The 23,604-nt window shown below is 38.7% G+C and overlaps 1 protein-coding gene across 7 annotated transcripts in view; it reads left to right on the forward strand.

Annotated features, from left to right (window-relative positions):
- Positions 1-5,946: 5,946 nt before the first annotated feature.
- The window catches only part of TTC8 (tetratricopeptide repeat domain 8), a 55,025-nt gene continuing 37,367 nt past the window's right edge, over positions 5,947-23,604 (forward strand). For 3 of the 7 annotated variants that reach the window (XM_011974299.1, XM_011974294.1, XM_011974298.1), the window contains exons 1-5: positions 5,947-6,011; positions 6,366-6,613; positions 21,682-21,802; positions 23,099-23,162; positions 23,271-23,430. Coding sequence is in view for 6 of the 7 variants with exons in the window: in XM_011974294.1 (XP_011829684.1) it covers positions 6,500-6,613; positions 21,682-21,802; positions 23,099-23,162; positions 23,271-23,430 (459 nt within the window). In the remaining variant the exon portion in view is untranslated. Of the gene's footprint in view, positions 6,012-6,032; positions 6,614-15,882; positions 15,913-21,681; positions 21,803-23,098; positions 23,163-23,270; positions 23,431-23,604 lie in introns of those variants that run through there. The other 4 variants (XM_011974293.1, XM_011974295.1, XM_011974296.1 and 1 more) reach the window with 2 other exon arrangements.

Genomic DNA, 23,604 nt, shown 5'->3' on the forward strand with positions numbered 1-23,604 from the left:
AAATTCTGTCTGTACTTTGGCTTCATGATGCCACACCCACCTGGTTTTCCTCTTACATCTCTGGCCACTCTCTCTTAGTATGTTTTATTTTTCCTCTTCTCATTACCTGCCCTTAATGTTGGGTATCTGCAGGGTTTCTGTCTTTGGCTCTCTTCTCATTCTACAAATTCTCCATGGGATGATTTCATCCTCTTTATTGCTGTCCATGAGCAGATGTATAATAATATGAGTCTCAAATTTAATCTCCATCCCTGACCTCGCTCCATTGTTTCTGACTGGCTTCTAACTCTAGTTACTAACAGAATATCTCCATCTGGCTGTCCCAGAGACACTTAAAATCACTATATCCCAAAATGAATTTAATCTCTTTTTTTTTCCAACCTGTTCTGTCTCCTTCACTCTCATCTTGGTGACTGGCTCCCCTATCCATACATGCACAACCCAGAGAGCTGGGAGTTATCCTGGCTTCTTTTCTTTCCTTAGCCAAATGCCCTCCCCATATTCAATCAGTGTCCAAGTCCTGTTGACTCTATTTCATGAACATGTTTTGGCCTCTTCTGTCCATCCCCATTACTCCCAGCAACTCACATCTGGACTATTGCAATAGTATCCTAACCAGTCTCCTTGCCTTCACTTTTAGTCGATCAAGTTGTTTCATTTCACTGGTAAAACTTCTCTGGTGGCTTTTCACTGAATATGTGCTAAAACCCAAACTTCCCTGCATGGTGTTCCATATTCTTGATGATCTGGCTTCAGCGAATTTTTGAGTCTTGTTTTTTTTTTCCACCCCTCCTTTTCTGTCCACAGGATTGCATGCTGTTGGGAAGCTTTTCCTCAGCGGCTGACTGCAGAGCTGTTTATGAACCCCACACACAGGCAGAATCACTCAGTTCTGGGCCTACGTCCATAGCTGCGTTCTCTCACAGGTTTCCATCATGGCTCCCATCATCCTTTATTAAACTTATTTGTTTATATGCACACTTCAGCCTATTTCTCTGGCATCTCATAGTATTTAAAATAATTTTTGGCATAAATATCAGTATCAATAGATATATATCAAGCACTTCCTTAAGGAATTCCTCAAGAAACTTCCTCCAAGAACTTCCTCAAGGAACCTGGAAAATGAGAACAACTCCCATCTCTTTGGTAATTCCTCAAACTGTTCTATCTCTAGCATGTAATAAACATTGTCTCGCTGTGGGATAATTAAGGAATCAGAGACACTGAGGGGTTGAGGAGGAATTAGTTAATTATTTAGGTGCACCAACCCCGTCAGATTAACATCCAAAGGACTGAGCCTCGAACAAAGAGTCAAGCTACCTTTTAAGCATTTTGTGGGACGGGGGAGATCTGTGCAGGGGAAAGCATATTACAGAAGCGAGAAACAAAGACAGTTATTCACTTGAGACATGCCTTACATTATTTCTTACTTTTCAAGGAACAACATGTTTTATGACTTGAGATTATCTGTCTAGTGACCTTGCAGCTGCACAGCTAGAGAAACAGTCTTCACAATGCCTGGGAAAGGGAGAGACAAGGTTCACTAGCCACAGAAAAATAGGCAGTTAATTTCAAAGGACTCCTGCTCTTTCTCTTCTTCAGGGGGAATTGGGTTTTCTTACATACAATTGAGTTTTTGCTTACACATTCTTTAATTTCTTTTAATTCCTGTTTCAGTCTGACTGAAAATAGAGGAGCTACCTGGTTGCACACAGTACTGATTCCCACCCAATGTGTTTCTATGTTCTTTGAAAGACAATGTAATTGTGACTTAGTTGAATTAAATTGATGTGCTCTCCACAATCATCCCATAAAATATTCACTATCATTATCACTATCATTATAATCTGGCTCATAGGCCAGATTAAGATGGTCAAATAAGTTAGTTTGTTAAACCAATTTAAAACACACAGTCTTAGCTTTGTATAGTGGAAATATGGTAGCCAATAAGGTTTATCCTACATTATTGCTAACTGAAAACTTTTTCCAATACTGGCTCATAGACCAGATTAAGATGGCCTATCATTATAGTCTGGCTCATAGGCCAGATTAAGATGGTCAAATAAGTTAGTTTGTTAAATCAATTTAAAACACACAGTCTTAGCTTTGTACAGTGGAAATATGGTAGCCAGTGAGGTTTATCCTACATTATTGCTAATTGAAAACTTTTTCCAATACCCTGCCATGACAACTTGCTAGATAGTCAGCATTGGCAATTTTTGACAGTCACTATGGAGACTGAATTGTTTTAGAAAAAAGCAGGAAGCGAGGGGAAAGAGATTGGGTAGGTGAACACATTTAGATCAGGCAGGTGAAAGGACCACACTACTGTGGGTCACTCAGTGTTCATATGTTCTGCCTCTCTCTCTGCCTCATCTGCCCTCTCCAAAGATGGCATGGTTACAAGAACCAGAGTGTAGGTAAGAATGTTCAGAGATGGAAGGTTCAGGATGCCAATCTACGCTTGCTCTATCAAAAAGACTGAGGTTGCTGGGTGCTGGGGCTCACAACTGTAATTCAAACACTTAGGAAAATTGAAGCAGGCAGAGTGCTTGAGCCCAGGAGTTCAAGAACAGCCTGGGCAACATGGCGAGATCACGTCTCTACAAAAAAATTAAAAAAAAAATTAGCCGGGCATAATAGTTCATGCCTGTAGTCCCAGCTACCCAGGAGGATGAGGTGGGGGGATCACCAGAGCCCCGGAGGTTGAGGCTGCAGTGAGCAGGCAATGAGCCATGATCGTGCCACTGCACTCCAGCCTGGGTGACAGAGCAAGATCCTGTCCCCAAACAATAAAACTAATAAAAAGACAGAGGTAGGTATGTGTGGCTACACCTATAGCTCAGCGATGACCTTATGAGCAGCATTATACATTTTAAGCACAAAACAAATGGGTTAGAATGGATGATACCAATGGGTGGTCAATTTGAGGTAGACCAGACTGATTCATGCTTTATGAATATTTAAGGTTTATTTTGCTTTCCATCTCTATCTACAAGTAACACTCTTGTTTGTTTTGTCCTTTTAACATATGTTTAAGAAGTAAATGTCTATTTATTCTATGTTTAACATGTTTCATGCATTAATGATGTACTTATTATCTGTACTTAACATATGAGTTGATGTAACATATACTTACAGGTAAGTTTCATCTATCCCATTTGTTTCTCCTATTCTTTAGGGCAGAATTGAAAATTCTTAAATAATACAGCAAATGTATGTTACATTATGGATAAAAAATCTGAGGCACAGGGCCAGTAAGTCCCTTCCACAAAGTCCCCGCCACTTTTCCAAGGGCATGAAAAAAAGTCAGGTTTCAAATATAAAACATCTGGCTCCAGAGCCCTTTTTTTTAGTGACAGGGTCTTGCTCTGATGCCAGGCTGGAGTGCAATGGCACGATCATGGTTCACTGCAGCCTTGACTTCCTGGGCTCAAGGTTCCAGTGATCCTTCTTGCCTTTGACCTCCCAAAGTACTGAGATTATAGGTCTGAGCCACCATGCCTGGCCTAAGAGCCCACTTCTTAATCACCATCCTAAACTGATTCCTAATTTGCCTGAGAAAACACAGCTGCTAAGTCTGACCTTAAGTCCAGTGCTCTTCATGCTAATTACTCTTTGTGTATAAGTACTTTAGGGCCAGGAGATCTGTCTTGTTCATCTCTGCATTTTTACCACCAAGCACAGAGCCCGGGCAAATACTTGTTGACCAAGAGAATATCTCATTTTATAACTTTTGTTTTTCTTTTGGGTTATGTTAGATGTGTGGAATAATTCCAATTTAACGTTTAAGAAAATTTAACCTTTGGCATTTAAAGTTAAATTACCTTAGGTATTTGATTTAAAACTGATTAACCTAAAGAAATATCTAGTTGCTACAGAATAAAAGATAAGGATCTATGAACTGAGATCTAGCATTGATTGTGAAACTGATCCTTTTAAAGGGCTTCTCTGCTTCACTTTCTCTAGTAGGAAAATGGTCCTAGTAACTCTTATCTACTCCCTTCACCAGCAATTGTTACATTGTCCATTCTTCCTATTACTAGCATATCTTTAAAAAACGGCTTCTGCTTTATCAGTTAGATATTATTAAAAGATGTAAGTCTGTCTATAAATTCATAAAATCAATGAACCATAAACATATTTACATATTAAAATAACATATTTTTATATCCTTTTAAAAGACAGATTTTATGCTACATTTGGACATGTTGAACATCCTGTAATTTGGTAAATATCCTACAATTTTCCTCATTCATTTGACTTTTGTGAGAGAAAACAATTAGCCTTCTGAAAGAAGTTAACATACATTATATGCTAGTAAAATATTTTAACGCCTCATCTGTTCCACATTTTTTTATACGTTTACTGGCATGTTTATTTCCCCACTTACGAAAATATTATTTCTCTGTAGGAAGTTGGCAGTAATCTCAATAGATACATGACTAGAACTCAACGTAATGGGTGATTAATCCTGGCTACCCATCAGAATCACCTGGGACATGTAAAAAAACAAAACTGATGCCCCAGGCCTACCTCAAACAAACAATTTAAGTCAGTATTTCTAGGGCTGGAATTGGGACATCTCTATTTTAAAGAACTTCTCAGATATTCTACAAAATACTTGACCAGCACTCTTCAAAACTGCCAAGGTCATCGTAAACAAGGAATGTCTAAAACACTGCCACAGATCACAGGAGGTAAAGGAGACATGATAACTAAATGTTAATGTGGTACCCTAAGTGAGATCCTGGAATAGAGAAATAATATTAGGGGAAAAGTACTGAAATCCAAATAAACTGTGGAGTTTAGTTAATAGTAATGTAACATTGATTGTTGTTCCTTAGTTGTAACAAATGTATCATCTTACACAAAAACAAATGTCAATATCTCACACAATAGAGAAACTGGGTATATGGGAACTGTCTACTATTTTTGTGACTTTTCTGTAAATAGAAAACTATTCTTTAAAAAAGTTTATGTAGAACATCTGATTATATGCTAAAGAGTAAAAGATAAGGATCTATGAACTGAGATCAAGCATCCTTTGTGAAACCGACCCTTTAAAAGGGCTTGTTTCTCTGTGCTTCACTTTCTCTAGTAGGGTTGAAAATCACTTATATAGTAATCTGCTTACAGTGTACCAGAAAACAAAAAGACCCTGTGAAATACTGAGCCCAATTGTCAATTGTTGGCATGTGCGTTCTTAAAAATTTGACACTTAGAAACCATGGGCTGCTTCATTAGGACTTTTAGGGAAATTACATTTCTACCGGCAGTTCCAGGGCAACACAAATAGACCAGTGACAATACACGTAACTATAACAATCACAATCCTGATAATTACTGGCTTCCAAAATACAACAATTCGAGAAAGACTGCTTAGTAGAGAAGAAAAGGTAACAATAAATTTCTTAGTTTAGAAGCATAAGGTTCATTTTAATATCTATGAAAAATATAAATATGTGGATTAAATATAATGTCTAATGTTTTCTCAGACCCCAGTAGTTTGAGAAAAGCCTACCTGGATTTAGCTGGTCACATCTCTCTTTTCAAAACCGTTGCCATTAAGCATATTTGTCATCTGTGCAAATTTCTAGAGAAAAGTCAGAATTGTTTTTGAAGAAATCACTCTGCACAAGTAAACACTTGCCAAACAGCAAGTGCCAGGAGACGGTGTTTCACAAAGCTCTTTTTAAAAATTATTATTATTTTTTGCACACATTATCTAGTTTGGTAAAACTGTCACCAATTTACAATCCGGAATCACCATGTGAGTCAAATTAACAAATGTATTAGCAACTTGTAGTCAATCAGATTGTAGTTCCAGCTCCCTAACTCAATGCAATTTTAATAATTTCTCTTCTCTGAGTCTATCTCAGTTTCTCATCTGTAAAATGAGTAAAAGCAAGCCCTTTGCAGTTCAGACGTTGAGATTCGGTGGGAAGGACCTCGAGAAATAGAGTGGAGAATTTCAGGATTTAGGGCTTTAGGTCTTGATGGGTGGGATGGTACGGTGGAAGCCGTTCACTTGTTTGTGTTTCTAGAATCAGAAGGTAAAGCGAGAGGGACAGAAACGAGCGAATGGAAGTAGGACAGACACCGGACAGAGATCAACTCGGGACTTTTCTGGACCTGCGGGGCCGGCAGAGCATTCGGTTGCTAGGCAACTGCGCCTCCTGGGAGAGCGGAGGACCCCAGGGGCAGGTGTCTAAGTCACTACCTTTTTGTTTAGCCGCGGTGGTTTCTTCTCAAAATTAATGAAACCTGTAGCCTTTAAAAGTACACAATTTTTTGCAACCAAGTTTAGTCAAGCCCTGTAGCCGAGTTCTGCTTGCGGTGGTTTTTCTTTTTCCTGTTCTCAGGCGCGCTGCAGACACCTCTCGGGCAAGGCCCCAGCCGTCGCGGGTTGCCGGGCAGAGCCTGACGCCGCCAGCTCCTCGCTCCCCGCCCACTGCTCTCCTAAAGCGCTGGGCCTTCGCTGGCCGCACCGGCAGTCATGGGCTCGGAGATGGAGCCGCTGCTCCTGGCCTGGAGCTATTTTAGGCGCAGGAAGTTCCAGCTCTGCGCCGATCTGTGCACGCAGATGCTGGAGAAGTCCCCTTATGACCAGGTACCGGCCGGCTCCCGTCAGCCTGTGCATCCTGACGCTGAGGCTGCGGGGTCTGGGGCATATTCCGGCCCTGGGTGGGGAGGCCGGGGAGGAAGGCCCGAGGCAGGGCTGACCGTTCGGCCCTCGGAGGCGCCCGGAGCGAGACCTTGTGGAGCTGTGGCTAGCGGGTCCGCTGTCCACCACGTCCACAGGGATAGCAAGTTCTGTGCCATGACCGCCCCCTCCTCACAATCTTCAGCCTCCCCTCCCCTACGTGTCCCAGAGTGAGAGCCCTGAATTTTACTTTGACGAGGAACTTTGGTAATTCATTTATACTTGCATATTGATGGGCTTTAAACTCTCAGCGTGTGCGGTATTAATTTCTAAACAGTATGCATAAACGAAGATCTGTGACTCTCCACCTCCTGTTAACATACCTGCATTTTTCCTTTTGGATGTGATCCTCCCACTTCAGCTTTAGACTGTTGTCCAAGAGTGAAGGAGGCCATCAGTGTAGCTTGAGGCAAATATGCAAGTTAGAGGAATGAGAATCTAGGAGGGAGAAAGATACGTTCATTATTTAAAAAATTACCTGGACAAGGGAAGCTATAATTGTAGGAGGAAGAAATGGGAAAGAAAGGCTCCTTACAAGAAGGAATGATGGCACTGATAAAAAGAGAACTTAAATAAACTAATGTGTATAGCGACTGGAAAAGGTGGTATACAATGTACGTGAGTGGTACAATTCTGGTGGGCAGGTAGCTCCTGGAATAGGCAAAAAAGGAGAAAATGGGAGAACAGAAGTAGCGCTGTGGCAGTTTGTCAGTGCTTTTAGTAAATGCAGAATATACCTACATAGTTCTAGTTCCCTAACTTTTCCTCTAGTGGTGTTGCCTTGGAGATGTTAGAAAAAAATGGAAAATTGAAGGGAGTTACAAAAGCGGAGGCCTGAGTGTGAATGCTGTTACTAGGCTCTGCCTTAGCTCCCAGCAAATGGATGATGGATGATAACCTGCTGAGATGAATATTTTGTCCTTCAGATAGTACATCTCTCTTAGAACAGCCTACGTTAGTGGTAATGCAAAGCTAGGTTCTGTTGTTAGTTCGCGTCAGTTAATAGGACTATGTTTCTGTAGACAAGCATTTTTCCAAGTTTTTTTTTTTGTTTTTTGTTTTTTGTTTTTTTTCTGAGATGGAGTCTCGCTCTGTCACCCAGGCTGGAGTGCAGCCGCGTGATCTCGGATCTCTGTAACCTCCGCCTCCTGGTTTCAAGCGATTCTCCTGCCTCAGACTCCCAAGTAGCTGGGACTACAGGTGCGTGCCACCACTTCCGGCTATTTTTTTGTATTTTTAGTAGAGATGGGGTTTCACCGTGTTAGCCAGGGTGGTCTCGAACTCCTGACCTCGTGATCCGTCCGCCTCGGCCTCCCAAAGGGTTGGGATTACAGGCGTGAGCCACCACGCCCGTCCCCCAAGTGTGTTTTTTGGCATAGTAATCTCATAGATATTGCTTTAAAAAATACACAATCAAATATGTTTGGTAATCGTGACAAAATATTGATCCCTTTACATTGGTACAACAGAAACTTGTTAAGAACCTTTGATGTGGCCGGGCGCGGTGGCTCACGCCTGTAATCCTAGCACTTTGGGAGGCCGAGGTGGGCGGATCACGAGGTCAGGAATCTGATCGAGACCATCCTGGCTAACACGGTGAAAACCCGTCTCTACTAAAAATACAAAAAAAATTAGCCAGGCCTGGTGGCGGGCGCCTGTAGTCCTAGCTACAGGCTGAGGTAGGAGAATGGAGTGAACCCAAGAGGCGGAGCTTGCAGTCAGCCGAGATCGCGCCACTGCACTGCAGCCTGGGCGACAGAGCGAGACTCGTCTCAAAAAAAAAAAAAAAAGAAACTTTGATGTGCCAGATATTGTTCTAGGCAAAACGGTTTGCAGGAACATTATGTGCTGTTTTCATTTTTCCATTGAGTTCGGGTAGTTTTCATTCTGTGTTCCACAAAACAGTAGTCCCAAGAGCTGTTCAGTGAGAAAAAGTTTCCTCATTAAATACATTTGGGAAATGTGTGTTCCTTCTTGGAGATTCAGGATGTACCCTAAAGGCTCTGAGTAGTTTTGAAGAAAAGGAAACTAGTTTTGCCTATTTTTGATTAATGCAAATAATTAAATAGTTCTGAAACTTATTTGACCACCGGATTCCTTTTTTTTTTGGCCCAGGGAAAGGGTCAAATATCTTCACTGTTATCGTGGGAAGATGTTGGTACATTGGGAAATGTAGGCGAAGCAGCAGTATTTTTATTAATAGTTAAGACCCTCTAATCTTGAGTTCATAGTGACATTCAATATTGCACCAATGAATTGAGATATCAGGACTTATATGTATTCATCTCAATGACCTTTCCTTGAGTGCTTACTACAGATTGTGTATCTCTTATTCGATATGTGACCAGACCTGAATAGAAGTTTCAAAAAAAAGTTATTGTTTTATGAGCAAGGGTTGATATGTTCAGCTCCAATAAATATCAGAGTAGGTCTAAGAGAAGCAGTACCAGATCTGGAGGAAACTTGATATTATTTTCCTTTCTAATCATTTTTATGTGTTTTATTTGTTTATTTGTTTTGTTGAGGTAGTTTATTATGGTTGAACGGTATATATTGCCAGAATAATGAGTAGCATTTTACCAGGAATAGACGTTTAACTTGATGTTATGTTACCAAAGTTGGATTTTGATACTAGGTAGGGCTATTGAAAAGTTTACTGGGCTTACTCATGTTAGTCGTTCTTTGACCTAACTTTAAACACTGTACTGTTATTACTCTATGTTTTTCGTAGCACCATTTTCTGTATTTTGCACCCAGTTGTTATTTCATGTTGGAAATATTTCCCAGAATGATTTTTCCCAAGCTTGAAGAAATCCTGCCTTTTTCTTAATTAAAAAAATTAATATTTATGTTAGAGTGTTGACACGATTAATGAAAAGCTTTAGGAAGGAAGCTTAAGGAAGTTCCTTTGATTACAAGCTTGAAAATTCTCTTTCCTTAGAAAATGACTCCAAGATGGCAAGTCTGTATGGTATCCCAAGCACCTGACGCAGTCAGGCACACGGGGGCCCTTATTATGTATTTGCTGAATGAGTGCATCAGTCATGTTCGTATATGGGTTTTGATGGAGTTGTTCATATGTGCCAGCTTCCCCTCTATGAAGATCATCCTAGTTGCCTGATCATCTTTGTCTTCCCCTGCCCCATCCTTAATTCTCAGCACCATAGGTTCTTCAATGGACACTTACCTTTTCAAATAAATATAATTTCCTTATGGGCATTCTTAATTCTTGTTTTGAGGGTCAGTTTTTAAAAATCAGCTTTTAAAATTCCTCCTGGGTTCCTCCAGGAGAGTGTTTCTAATAGTAATGATCATCATTGCTATTTCTTACAGTGCTTTCATTGTTTCAGTGGAGGAAGTTAAATGATGGAGAGATTCACCATCTATGAAAAGCTAACAGAAATGTGACCAGAGCGGGAGTAGATGGTCCTCTGCTCTGCAGTTAACTGGTTCACCTTCATGCCCCTTTAGCCTCCTGGGCGTTTACTGAGGTTTCCACATTTGAGAGTACTTTTCCTTTGTAACTGTTTGAATTACTGTTCTGTGCTACCAAACTGATTATAGTATAGAGTGACTTTGAAACTCCTGGACACATAGAGGAGCCCAGAAATTAAAATATTTCTTCTGAGTGCCAAATGGATTCGTTTTTGCTCTTACATTTTCCCCTCGCCATTACAAAAGATATATTTTGTTTTTAATGATGTCATTTTTCACTTTTGGTTTTGTTTATTTTTCTCCCAGATGAGTAAAACCTCTCAAAAATGATTTGTTACTTGTTAATCTTTTTATAAGCTGGTCCAGGGAGCTTCAAAAAGAACATTTTGGTCCTGATACATTAGCATACTGAGATGAAGCCCACCTCTAAGACTATTTTGTATGCATTTATATCACCTTTAAGGGATACTGTTTTGGTGTAGAATCATCAAAAGTCTTGAATTATTGCCTTGTATTTTCTTTTAGGATTTCTGGATTTTATTTTTGATAGTCAGGCTAGCCAGAGAGGTATGATGTACCATGCAATAGCTTGTTTCTTCAGAGTAACACATTTTAATTTGGCTACAAAAGCACTGAAGGGTAGATTAAATATAATAATATGGTGTTTGGTAATGGGGAATTGTTCTTGAAGAACGTGGGTTCTCAACTGCTTTTTCTAGATGCAGAATAGTGAGGGACAGAGGCCAGCCAGGATCTGTAAGCATGAAGGGTATTAAAGTTCAGATCTGTTAAGAATAAAGAAAGAAAGATAACTGATTAATTTATTATAATTTCCCTTTTTTGATTAAATATAGTAGGAATAACCAATTTATAGAGAAGCTTTATCTTTTTCAAAGTGTTGTTTAAATTGTGACTGAAAAAGTGGTTAAAAGTTGTAAGATATAAAAAGAGGAAATGCAAAACAGTCCTCTCCGTACAGCACTGTGACCTAGAGGGAACGTTTGCTTCTGCGGCTCATGTTGATCGTCATCCTGATTAGTTGCTTAATCTGTTTACTGTTCTTTGTGTTCCATATGTCAGATTCATGGCTTTAAATAAAACCAGTCCTGGTTTTTAGCTCCATTATAATTAAACAGTTAATAAAACGTTAAGGTTTTTCAGGCCGTGGGATTTTTAAAAGACAATATGCTTTCATTAATGGGGTAGGTGTCGGGTAGATTTTCAGATTATTGAAATCGGTGATTCTGAGGGTGGGACCCATGAACTGTGTATCAGAATGGGAGAAAGACTTTTTTCTAACTTACATTCTCGCTTTGCCCCAATCTCTGCTTATAATGAGAGATGTTACAGAGAGGAGGGGTTATTATTGTAAATGGTTTGAAGGAGGAGAAATGGCTGAAAATGACTGGCTTAGATGAAAGATATGAAACCAGGGCTCCCCAATGAGCTATATGTGAGTAGTTGGTTGAGACGGTGATCTGGTGATCCAAGCCAAAGAACATGTCGTGTGATTATCTAATTGGTTTCCTCTTTGGAGCCATGGAGACTTAGCCAGACTTAATCCTTTGATTGTATACACTGTGGGGCAGGTCATTTTATGAATTTGTATTCCTGCTGACTTACACAGATTACACTCCCACTTCGCTGCGTGGTCACTAGATCTCTCTAACCTTCTGAAATCCATCAATTCCTGTATTCTCTTAAACTTTTTCGCCCTTCTTTTATTACTAAATTTTGAATAATGACTTGGCAATTTAAGCATGGAGCTGAGGAGACTCATTAGCCAGCATAAGTACTGGTGGTAATTAGAAAGTTGCATTCAGAATTATCTGGCGATTTAATTCCCTAAAGTAACAGAAACAAGCTAAGAAAATGCTGAACCCTAGGGTGGAAGGAAGGAAGCAAACAGATGTGACTTGAAGTTGATGCTAATGGGTATTTTCTCGTTCTAGGAAGTGGCACTCTACTTTCCATGTCCTGTTACCTACTTTGAGGGAGAGTCAGAGGAAGTTTTAATTTGATCTTCCATCAGTTCTGTGTTCTGAAAGGGGGAGTAATAGATGGTTTGGTGCTTCTGTTAAGCTTATACTTGAAAAAGTATGATAATATATGTGAAAGAACTCTAAAAGTTGTGAAGTTTTCTTAAAAACGCAAGGTTTTATTATTAGTCCTTAAGATTCTCCTGTGAGGTGGGTACTATTGCTTTAATTTGAGAAGGTAATGTGGATTATATGACTTTGTCAAGGTCATGCAGCTAAGTGGCTCCCTGAGGATCACGCCTAGCCCACGTCTTCTGACTCTACAGCAAAGCCTGGAGCTTTCTGCTCAACTGCGCTGATACCCGTATAAATCGCTTGCTAGAATAAGTGAAGCTGCATGGGTGGATTAATTTAAATCACAAGACTATGACTGAGAGAGACCCAAAGAGGAAAGACTCAGTGATTTTTTAAAAAGAGTTTTCCCGTATCTCCAAATTAAAACATTCCGACTCTTTTCCTTCATAGTCCTGCTCCTGATGGATCTCCAGAGATCCATGCCTGTCCTTGGTCTCTCCACATCCTACGGTAGTCTGTGTTCCATCCTTGCTGTCATCCCACATACTCAGCAGAGTCCTGCTCTGGACCCAGAGTGTGTAGGTTCAAATACTGCCTCTATACCTTTGAGGTAAGAGACCAACAGGACTTGTCTTCTGGTCACAACACTGCTGACCAAAACAGGATCTGGTCTAGACAGGATAAAGTGAAGAAACCAGCAGATGGCAGGGAAAGTGACCCCTCTCTGCCCTCACTGCTCATCAGCAGAACACCCTCCCACCAGCTGCCATGACAGTTTAAAAGTGCCATGGCAATGACCCAGAAGTTACCACCCCTTTCCATGGCAACAACCCATAAGTTACTGCCCCTTTCCTAGAAAGTTCTAAATAACTGGTTCCCTAATTTGCATTGGCCCACCCCTTAATTTGCATGTAATTAAAAGTGGCTTTTTGTTTTTTGAGATGGAGTCTCGCTCTGTCACCCAGGCTGGAGTGCAGTGGCGCGATCTCGGCTCACTGCAAGCTCTGCCTTCCGGGTTTACGCCATTCTCCTGCCTCAGCCTCCCGAGTAGCTGGGACTACAGGCGCCTACCACCTCGCCCGGCTAGTTTTTTGTATTTTTTAGTAAAGATGGGGTTTCACCATGTTAGCCAGGATGGTCTCGATCTCCTGACCTCGTGATCCACCCATCTCGGCCTCCCAAAGTGCTGGGATTACAGGCTTGAGCCACTGCGCCCCGCCAAAAGTGGGTTTTCATGAGTATAAACACAGTTGCCAAAAGCCCGTAGTTGCTGATTCTGGCCACACTGCCTATGAGTTAGCCCTACTCTGTAAGGAGCAGTACCAGTCAATAAAAGTGCTGTCTAATACCACTGATTCACCCTACAATTATTTCCTTGGCAAAGCCAAGTACCCTCCTGGGCTAAGCCCCAATTTTGGGGCTCACAGGTCCTGCACGACCTTGCTGTCAGAGTGTTCTCATTTGTGAATAGTGATGATAGTATACCTATATCTCAGAGGGTTGTTATAAGGCTCATGAACATGTGGTAAGTGATAAAAAAATGTTAGCTGCTATTGTCTGTACACTTACAGATATTTGCATGCAGGATTCTGTCATCTATATTTTTCTTAAAGGATTGCTGGGAATCTGGAAAGCATTTGTGAGGAAGATGTCCAGTGAAATGGATGGTGAAAGGATGTTGAATATAGTTCACAAATCATTGGCACTCAATAATTTCCAGAATAATCTCCCCCTTCTCTGACTCTCTCATCTTCCATGTCTTCTGCTTTTCTTTTGTTCACCTAAGTCACCTGTGTTTGACGATAATGTGTGTACAGTGTTTGACACATTGTACTGTAATTTAGATGCCTCCCTGACTAGAATGTTGTGAAATTAATGTGTTCTCGGCCTTGTACCCACGTAGGCCTGGTCTCCATTTTCCATCAACGCAATCCCTCACCTGTCTCTGCACCTCCCTACTCATGAGGCCTCTCATTTTCTCCTCTGACCTTCATGTTGATGATTTCCCATAATTTCCCTGCATACTCTTCATCCACATGATCAGCCCTAAATGTATCCCTGAAGGCCAGAACAACAAGACAGAGAGATCGTGAAGACCTTCCTCAGTGAGCAGAAATCCTCTGAGGCTGAACTGGTGGTTTCATTTTGTGTCACTGGAGGAATCTACCTGCCCTTGGCAAATCACAGCATCCAGTTTCAGTGGCTTCTGTCTCCTTTAGCTGTTTTTTCCTTTTCAAGCATTGTCTACAATCACGTCCAGTAAACTTTCTCCCCCAGTTTTCTATAATGTATTGGATTTATCTTGTATCTCTCCTAAACTTTACCTTTCATTCCTGCCTTATTATGTCCAACTCTTTTTTTTTTTTTTTTTTTAAATCTCCAAGAGGCACTGGCAAGAAGGAGCACTTGATTCCCTCAACCGTTTGTATGACCTTAAATTACTTAACGTCTCTGAATTTGTTTCCTTATCTATAAAGTAGATAATAATACTTCCCTGCTTTCCTCAGATGGTGATTATGAGACTCAAATGAGATAATGGGCTATAGAGATATGTATACTAGTAAATAGAAGAAAGAAAGAACGCCTTACTTCTTTCATCTGGCATGTCATTCCCTGGATTGGTGTGTTTCCTTAAGTTTGGATTGTGTTTAGGAAATCTGTACTTTTTCCACATCCTTGGTAGGCGCACTGGAGTTGAAAACCTCCAATTGCTATGTGTTCTCTAGTTGCTGTTTTGTGTTCGGTTCAGTTGATTGCCACATCTTCTGTAACTCCCATCCTTTGGGGCCCTCATATTCTAGCCTAACTTAACCTTTTCCTCTCATGTTCCTACCATTTTGTCATGTTAAATAAATTGCCTGTCCTCGCATGGTGACCATATGGTTTGCACATTGCTTGTAAGAGTAATATATTCTTTAAAAATATTTGAGGTGTTCTTTTTGGATTTAGAGCTGTAGAAAGCAAGGATCTTCTTTCCTTTTTCTGTTTCTTAGTACTTTTCCCAGTAAAACAGATTAAGTACTCAACAGATGCTGCTGACTAGACAGACATGTAAGTATAGATGTTTTATAAATAAATTTGTTATAAGTCTGATTTTTTTAAACCAATGGATTTCTATTTAATTTGTACAGAAAAACTCAGAAGCTGAATTTATCAGCATCTGACACTAATGCATATTATGTAGTTTATTTATAAACATTTCTTGGAGGATATTATTGTCAGAATTAACTTATTTTTAGTCATGAATCCCATTGTATTTATGAGGAATACAAGGGTTTGTATTGTGTGATTTTCCTTCTTCTCTTTAAGTGATTAAAGTCTGAATGTTTTAACCACCATGAACTTATTTTTGAATAAAAGGAGATATTTCCTTGGTATAGTTATGAAATTATTCTTAATTTCTGATATATTGTGTGTTCATTAAATAAGTAAAGTATCTTCTCTTTGCGCTTTGATTGAGGTTAGATTAATTAGAATTTTCCGATCATTGAAAGTTTAGCATTCTTCAATGTGTATTCATTTCACACAACTCTTGAGAACACTTCTGTAGGAAGACTAAAGTTAATTTTTTGGATTTTTATTGAATGAGTTAGAGTTCACCTACAAATACTTGACTGGTCATTAAGACTTTTTATTTTAGAAACTGTATTTCTTAAAACTGTTTACTGCCTTCTTAATGCTTACCAGGAACCAGATCCTGAATTGCCAGTGCATCAGGTAAAGAAAGGTTTAGCTGCAACCTTTAGTTTAGAGAATTCTTTAATTGCTATTGCTTAGTTGTTGCTATAGATTAGAAAATCTGCTGCATATCTTCCTGTGGGTTTATAAAATTAGCCATATCTATCAGACATCTGTGCCTTCTTATGTAAATAAATGATTATATTTTCAATACTTTTGTGTATATTGATAGCCTTGTAGAACTAATAATGCGCTCTATTCATTGGGACTTGGAGCTTAAATGGAAATGACCAAGATGGATTAGAAGCATAAGAAAAATAAAGAAGGAGGTGAGGGGAACCAAGGGCTTAGAAAGGGAGTAGGAGAGTCAGTGGAATGACAAATGTCTGAAAGACTGTGATGGATGGGATGGCATGTCTTGAGTCAAGGGTGGACTCTGCTTGGGAAGGTCTTGGTTTTCACTGACCTGGTGGCTCTAAGAGGGAGGAGCCTGCCACGGTGAGGGAGGAAGGAAAGGACACCGCCCAGACAGTCACATTGACCAAATCAGTTTGGGTAAGGATGGGAGGCAGCTAGAGGCTTGCTAACTGGATAAGACATAAGGGAATGAATTGGGAGGAAGCCCTAGGAGAGAGGAGGGGACACCTGGCCAGTGATACTTTTAGTCCAAGAGAGTTGCCAGTGAGTCTGGGACTAAGGAGAGAAGTTGTGCAGAGTTATAAATCAGAGCTTAAATGTTGCCATGTGTTTGCCCTGCCAAGGGAGATGGAATGTTAACAGGGTTTCTTTAGGTAAATAAAAGACTTGAACCTTATTAGGGGTTCATATGAGTAATCAGCAAACTTTTTAGAATAGAAAGCAGTTTACAAAGTATTCTTATGGAGGCTTGTGTAGTATTAAACACACATTGTAAATAGGTTAAAATGTGGCACTGTGTTCTTTAAAAGGCTGACGTTTGTCTTTTGAATGTTCATAATCTTGATTTTCAAACTGATAGATGGGGCAAAACTATTTTTTTTTGCATAATATTGGTACAGGTCATTCAAGAAGGATCAAAGTTATAAATACTATGGATTTTTTTCTCAGAAAATTTGGAAGATTTTGATTAAAATTTAAAACATCAAAAATTTGCATTGCAGGAATGGTTTTAAAACTATAAATGGCTTTTAAGAGCTTTAAACTAGCACAGGGACTTCATGAAAAATCTGTATTTGGCATTATTTTCCAGTTCTGTTTGTATAGACTTAATTATCCACTGTATGATGATACAAAAGGGAACAAGGCTGACTAGATTCTTTTGGCCTTACTATTTACACTTTTGGAATTTCTTATTTTTGCACATTGTTACAACTTCAAAAGGAATGAGGCTATATACAATAACAGTTCAGTATCTTGTGCCTAAGTTTTCATTTTCATAGAGTAGGCAGAGTGTCAATAGTTACTGAGTCTTATGATGTTTAAATCAGGTCAGACAGACTGTTCCTTTCATAGCCTTATTCTAATAATAACCTAAAATTGTTTCTTACATGCTTTAAACTACTGGCCTTGCATTCTGTATTAAGAGTAACAGAATAATTTAAACATGCTTTGCTCAGTCAGCAGAGTTTTAAGCCCTTCATATGTTTATTTTTATAACTAAAACTGAACTAATGTCACAGTGGATGGAATGAGTGAGTCAATATTTTCCTGATGTTTGCTGGCAAGTATCTGCCTCAGGAGTAATGTCCTGTAGACTAACTCAGTTGGTGAATGAGATGGGATTGTGTTTCACAGATATAAAGGGAAAAATTGATACGATTATTCATTTAGTTTGGGGAATCTGTGCTTTTCCCTTAAAAAACAGAGTTCCTAAAGCATCAATTCTTATTTTTATTGATATTATGGTGCTTCTAATACATAAATATTTAAATAAATTTGCATGAACTATTTTTTTAAACTGTGTGACTCTCCCATTTATTAATAAGTAAACATATCTGATAAGGCAACTTTATATTTTTGTTTAGTTTCAAGGGATAGTTTGGAGTTACTGTGTGTGCTTTGTTATTCATTTTATTTTCATCACTGATTAGTTTTAAAGTTTTTTTTGGCTTTTTTTTTTAAGCAGGCAGAGGATTTTAGGACTGTAAAACATACTTGGCTTGTTTCCAAAGTAAAAAAAAAAATTATTTTTTTTTAAAGCCAAAGCTCCATCTGCTGTTTTCATTAAAATCTCAAGAATTGTTCACATTGCCAGGAGCAGTTCTTTGAAAACAGTCTGATGTTTAATCAAGCAGTGATATGTGATTTTCAAGGTCATTTTTTGTTAGAACAGAAGAGAACTCAGGAAGGTTAATTTTCTCAAACACTGATAAAATTTAAAATTGAATAATGTAAGTAGATTTTATTCTAGAGCTGTAAATATCAAAAATTCATACCATTGTTTCTTAAGAATTATATTTTAGAAATTAAATTAATATTTATTTATCTCTTTGAAAGAGTGGATTCTTATGGAATAAAATTTTTAAAAAGATATTCCTAGCCTTGGCGCAGTGGCTCACACCTGTAAACTCAGCACTTTAGGAGGCCAAGGCAGGAGGATCACTTGAGGCCAGGAGTTCAAGACCAGCCAGGGCAACAAAGTGAGATCCCATCTCTGCAAACAAACAAACAAACAAAGAAAGCTGGGTTTGGTAGTACACATCTGTAGTCCTAGCTACTCTGGAACCTGAGACCTGAGGTGGGAAGTGGAAGGATTACCTGAACTGTGGAGGTTGAGGCTGCACCACTGCATTCCAGCCTGGGAGACAGGGTGAGAGCCTGTCTCAAAAAAACATTCCTATTTGACTTTGATTTCGGAAGTATTTATTCATATTGCAGGGAAGGAAGAGTGGATTTTCTTTTCTATATTTTGCGTAGCCTAATATAAAAAATCTGTAACTCTTTAATATTTAAGAGGTCAGTTGGGGGATGGATGTCAAGAATCATGATGGATTGGACTATGGAATAACAATATGAAATAACAATATGAACTTGAAAATAGTTAAAAGTAAAATATATTAATAACCAACTATATAAATGCTAAATGCTACTATAATGATAAAACTTGATGTTTAAAACTTGACTTAAGGCCGGGTGTGATGGCGCACACCTGTAATCTAAGCACTTTGGGAGGCCAAAGACGGTGGATCACCTGAGGTCAGGAGTTCAAGACAAGCCTAACCAACATGGTGAAACCCCATCTCTACTAAAAATACAGAAAATTAGCTGGGCGTGGTGGCATGTGCCTGTAATCCCAGCTACTTGGGAGGCTGAGGCAGGAGAATCACTTGAACCCAGGAAGCAGAGGTTACAGCGAGCTGAGATCGTGCCATTATACTCCAGCGTGGGCAACAAGAGCAAAACTCTGTCTCAAAAAGTAAATGAATAAATAAATAAACAAGCTTGATCTAGGTAGGACTCCAAATCATAGTTCTGAAGCCTCATTAGCTTCTCATTATCAGAATAAAAATTTACATACCTCACTGTGGCATACAGGATCCATCACCTGGCTCCTGACTTTTTCTCTGACCTCTTCCCTGATTCTTCAATTCTCCTAGAGTTTCCAAACATGCCATAGGCTCTCTAGCTAGCCTGCCTATTGTCCACTTTGCCTGTCCACTGGTCCCAGTTCTTCACTTCTACCCTTCCTTCCACTCCCAGGTAGCTGGACACATTTCCTCTGTTCTATCACATACTTCTTTTTGTTTTTCGTTTTTGTTATTACATTTTTCCCATTACATGGAAATTCTTTCCAGTTAGAACTAGGACTCTGATTTACTCCTCTTTGTATACCCAGGATGTAGCATGCAGTAGGTGCTCCCTAGTAATACGGCAGTAACAAGCAGAGCTCATGTGGTGCTTTGCTGTTCCAGCAGAAAATGCTGCAGTCCTTCTTGTCCACCAAAGAGTGCTGAGCAAAGAATGCTCTTTCGAAAAATCAAAGCTGTCAGATACTTGCAGGGCAGTATGACCTGTAGAGATTTAATATAAATCAATATTGCCTATTTCCATCTTTAAAGTTAAATTAGAACATAAGCCCAAGCCATTGAGGACTTCCGCAACGCCTGGGAGCAGTTGTATACATATGGTATTGTTCCTGATCTTTGATGAGTGAAAACCTGAGATTTTTTTTCTATACTTTGGTGGCTCTCACAGTTCCAATTGGAGTTCCAGTAGGAATTAAAAAAAATTTTTTTTACAAATAAGTTAGTTTTTTGAGTCCATATTCTACTCATCCAATTGTGTTAAATTCATACATAACATTTGAAACACTTTGTTCTAAATTTTTAAATAATCCGGTAAACCTCAAGCAGAAAAGTGCAAGCCAAAAGCTAATCATCTAACCAAATGTAATTTCACTTTGGGAACCTAAATATGTTGTAGAGGCAGCCATCTTTATCCTCATTAAAATGAATGCATGACGTTATTCTTTTTTTTTTTCTTTTTAAAAAAATGTTCATAGCGTGCATTCCAATTACTTGAGCTCACAAAAGGATCTCTGCTTTCCAACTTCTATAAAATCACACACTTGTCACCTGTCATTTCATCCAATAGGTGGTGTATTCAGGGAAATTACGATCCGTGTTTTAATCTTCTCATGTTTCCTTCTCAGAACCTAGCCTGATGGTATTTCATTAGGGGGTGCTCAATGAATATACATACTGAATGCATCTTGAGTTCTTTACGTGGGAACTTTCTGGACCTCCTGTAGCTCTCACCTGTTCCTTTCCAGTCCCTTGGCCTTCACTGAGCCTGCTTCACAGCCATATATTCCTAGTATACTGAGCCTAATCCCTCCCCAAATTTCCTTTGCTGCTACTTCCTTTAGGCTCTAGAGTCACTTCTGTGCTGCAGCTTCAAGAGTTGCCTTCTTTTCAAATCCTCCACAGGACACCAAGCTTTATTGTTTTCTGCCTCTATTCTGTAGTAAAGGAAAGGTAGAAATTTCAGATAAAATAATTTCATATGTTTAATAAGAAATTTAATTGTGTACATGTTTACATTGAATTTTTCAAAGTAAAGCAAGGCTGATAAAATATTTTCCAGTTATATTTCTTAATTACCTTTTCCCTTTTTTTCATTATCTAGCAGGTTTTCTACTGACTAGATCACAAAGCAACCAGTGTTGTTTCATTATTGAAATTGGGTAAATTGATCTTAGTTCAGTTCAACTAACATTTCTTGAACACCTACTGTCTACAAAAACCACAGATATTATGGAAAATTCCAAAGTGAACAAGGTATAAAAGCTTGCATTCTGGGGACGGAAGAGCTAACATATACCCAAATAAATAGAGTGTTTTTCAAATATAGTTAAGTGGGCAATAATAGAGGCATAAAGAGAACTCTCTGTGAGAAAGACAAGAGCTTGTAATAGGTTTAGAACTGGAACTTCAGGGAAGGCTTTATAATAAAGGACTTGACCTTGAAGGAGGAAGGCAGAAAGAACAATGTGGTTGTAGCTTTATTCATTTGTTTTCCAATTATTATTTTAGTAAAATTTTCTCTAAAGATCTATCTTTTTATTTCTAAAAAGGGGTGTTAGAAGACTACCAGGTAATTACCCCACTTTTATTTACTATGTAATTGATGCGTGGGTTGTTTCTTCATTAATAATAATGCCTTCTTGTATTAGTTTTTGACATGGCCCTTTAAATTAGAATAACGTAGCAAGAGGTGAACATGTTTAATACAAAATGAAATAACAACAATGAAGGATGGCTATTCTATAAGCCGTGTAGTATTTCTAATGCTATTTTAATGTGTGTTTTATTTATCCATGGTTTTTAGGCAGCTTGGATCTTAAAAGCAAGAGCACTAACAGAAATGGTGTACATAGATGAAATTGATGTAGATCAGGAGGGAATTGCAGAAATGATGCTGGATGAAAATGCTATTGCTCAAGTTCCACGTAAGTATTGGGTTTTCAGTTAAGTTAATGAAATACCATTAAGAGGAAGAATACTATGTATAAGAGGGATATATGTATATACCTATGTATTTCTACACTTTATATATATAAACATTATATACATGAAACAAAAATGATGAAAAAAAATTACTTCGAGTAAATAGTTTCTGTTCTGCCTTATAGTACAAAGGCTTTTTCCCCACAATTCAGTTATCTTAAACTTAAGGTATGAGATTGATGTATAACAATTTTCTAATACAAGCTATATTATGCATTTTAGAAATAATTTATATCTATGTTCAACTGCTGATCATATGGAAAAAATTTATAAAAATACATTCTATTTGAACTACTTGTCTAATATATCAGAATATTGTTTATCTGGGAAGTATCCAAACAACAGAGGTGTTCTAAGAGGACTTTAAAAAAAGATCCTTTGAAAACATCAGTTTATTGTTATAATTGAGCATGATTTGCTCTAAGTCATAATGTGAGGTAATGAGATGATATGCTGGGCTGTGAGTGTCTGTTGGGATTGACCCAGAGGCACAGTCCCCAGCTTGCAGATGTGGTGGTACAAATGGTATTGGATAAAGGCTGGTCCGAGTGCAGTGGTGTTTACAACTACTTGATCACAACCCATTATAGGTTTCTTTGTTCCTTCTCTACTCCCACTGCTTCACTTGACTAGCCTTAAAAAAAACGGTATTGAATGATAACCAGGACATTCGGTGGTCTTGCTGGTAATTATAGTTCTCAGTCATTTATATCTTTTGGAAGGTAATAGCTATTTTAAACCTTCAAATAGAAATTGAGGAAAAAAATACATATTTTTATGTTAAAATGTCTTTCTTTACCATTATTTTATTCTTTTAGAGTTAAAATATCTAAATTCTAGATATTGTGAATAAATTATGTTTTATTGGAAGAAGTTTATATGAGAAATAATTGAACTATGAGGATAGAACCATTATTTTGAACTTTGGAGCCTGTTAGTCTTGAGTTTAAATCCCAGCCCTACTAATAGGCTGACCTGTTTATTTAATTCTGTGAACCTTTGTTAAATGGGTTAATACTACCTGCTTTACAGACTTAGTGTGAAGATTAAATGTGATGACATAAGTAACATGATAGGTACTCATTAAATATTAGTCTAAAACACATTTCCCTAAAATATATTTCTTGCTATTAATGTCTTTTTCACCAGGCCAGCACAGTTCTGAAAACTGTATTAGCTTACAGTTTTTACAGATTAATTGATAATATATAAACTGAATTAGCCATCCTGTCTCCTAGGCCCTGGAACGTCTTTGAAACTCCCTGGAACTAATCAGACAGGAGGGCCTAGTCAGGCCGTTAGGTATGTACTTCTGCTTCGTATCCTCTGCCACTAAATGTTGATCAGACTGTATGAAAGTCTTTCCTCAAATGGTCTTCTTTGTATTATAACAATTTATAATCTTCACAGGCCAATCACACAAGCTGGAAGACCTATTACAGGTTTCCTCAGGCCCAGCACACAGAGTGGAAGGCCAGGCACTATGGAACAGGCCATCAGAACCCCCAGAACCGCCTACACAGCCCGCCCTATCACCAGCTCCTCCGGAAGATTTGTCAGGCTGGGAACGGTAAATTCTATCAGCTTTCCCATAGCCTTGTATGACTTTGGTATTACCAAAGTAGCTTTATACATTGGTACATCATTTTCCCCTGTTGTTTTAGTGGAGAATTATATGGAAGATTTTTGAAGGTGGTTATTTTTATTTTATGTTGCTTTTATATTTTTATGCATATTAAACTTG

The sequence above is a fragment of the Mandrillus leucophaeus genome, unplaced genomic scaffold (assembly GCF_000951045.1).
Source record: "Mandrillus leucophaeus isolate KB7577 unplaced genomic scaffold, Mleu.le_1.0 Scaffold144, whole genome shotgun sequence".
Taxonomy (NCBI): domain Eukaryota; kingdom Metazoa; phylum Chordata; class Mammalia; order Primates; family Cercopithecidae; genus Mandrillus; species Mandrillus leucophaeus.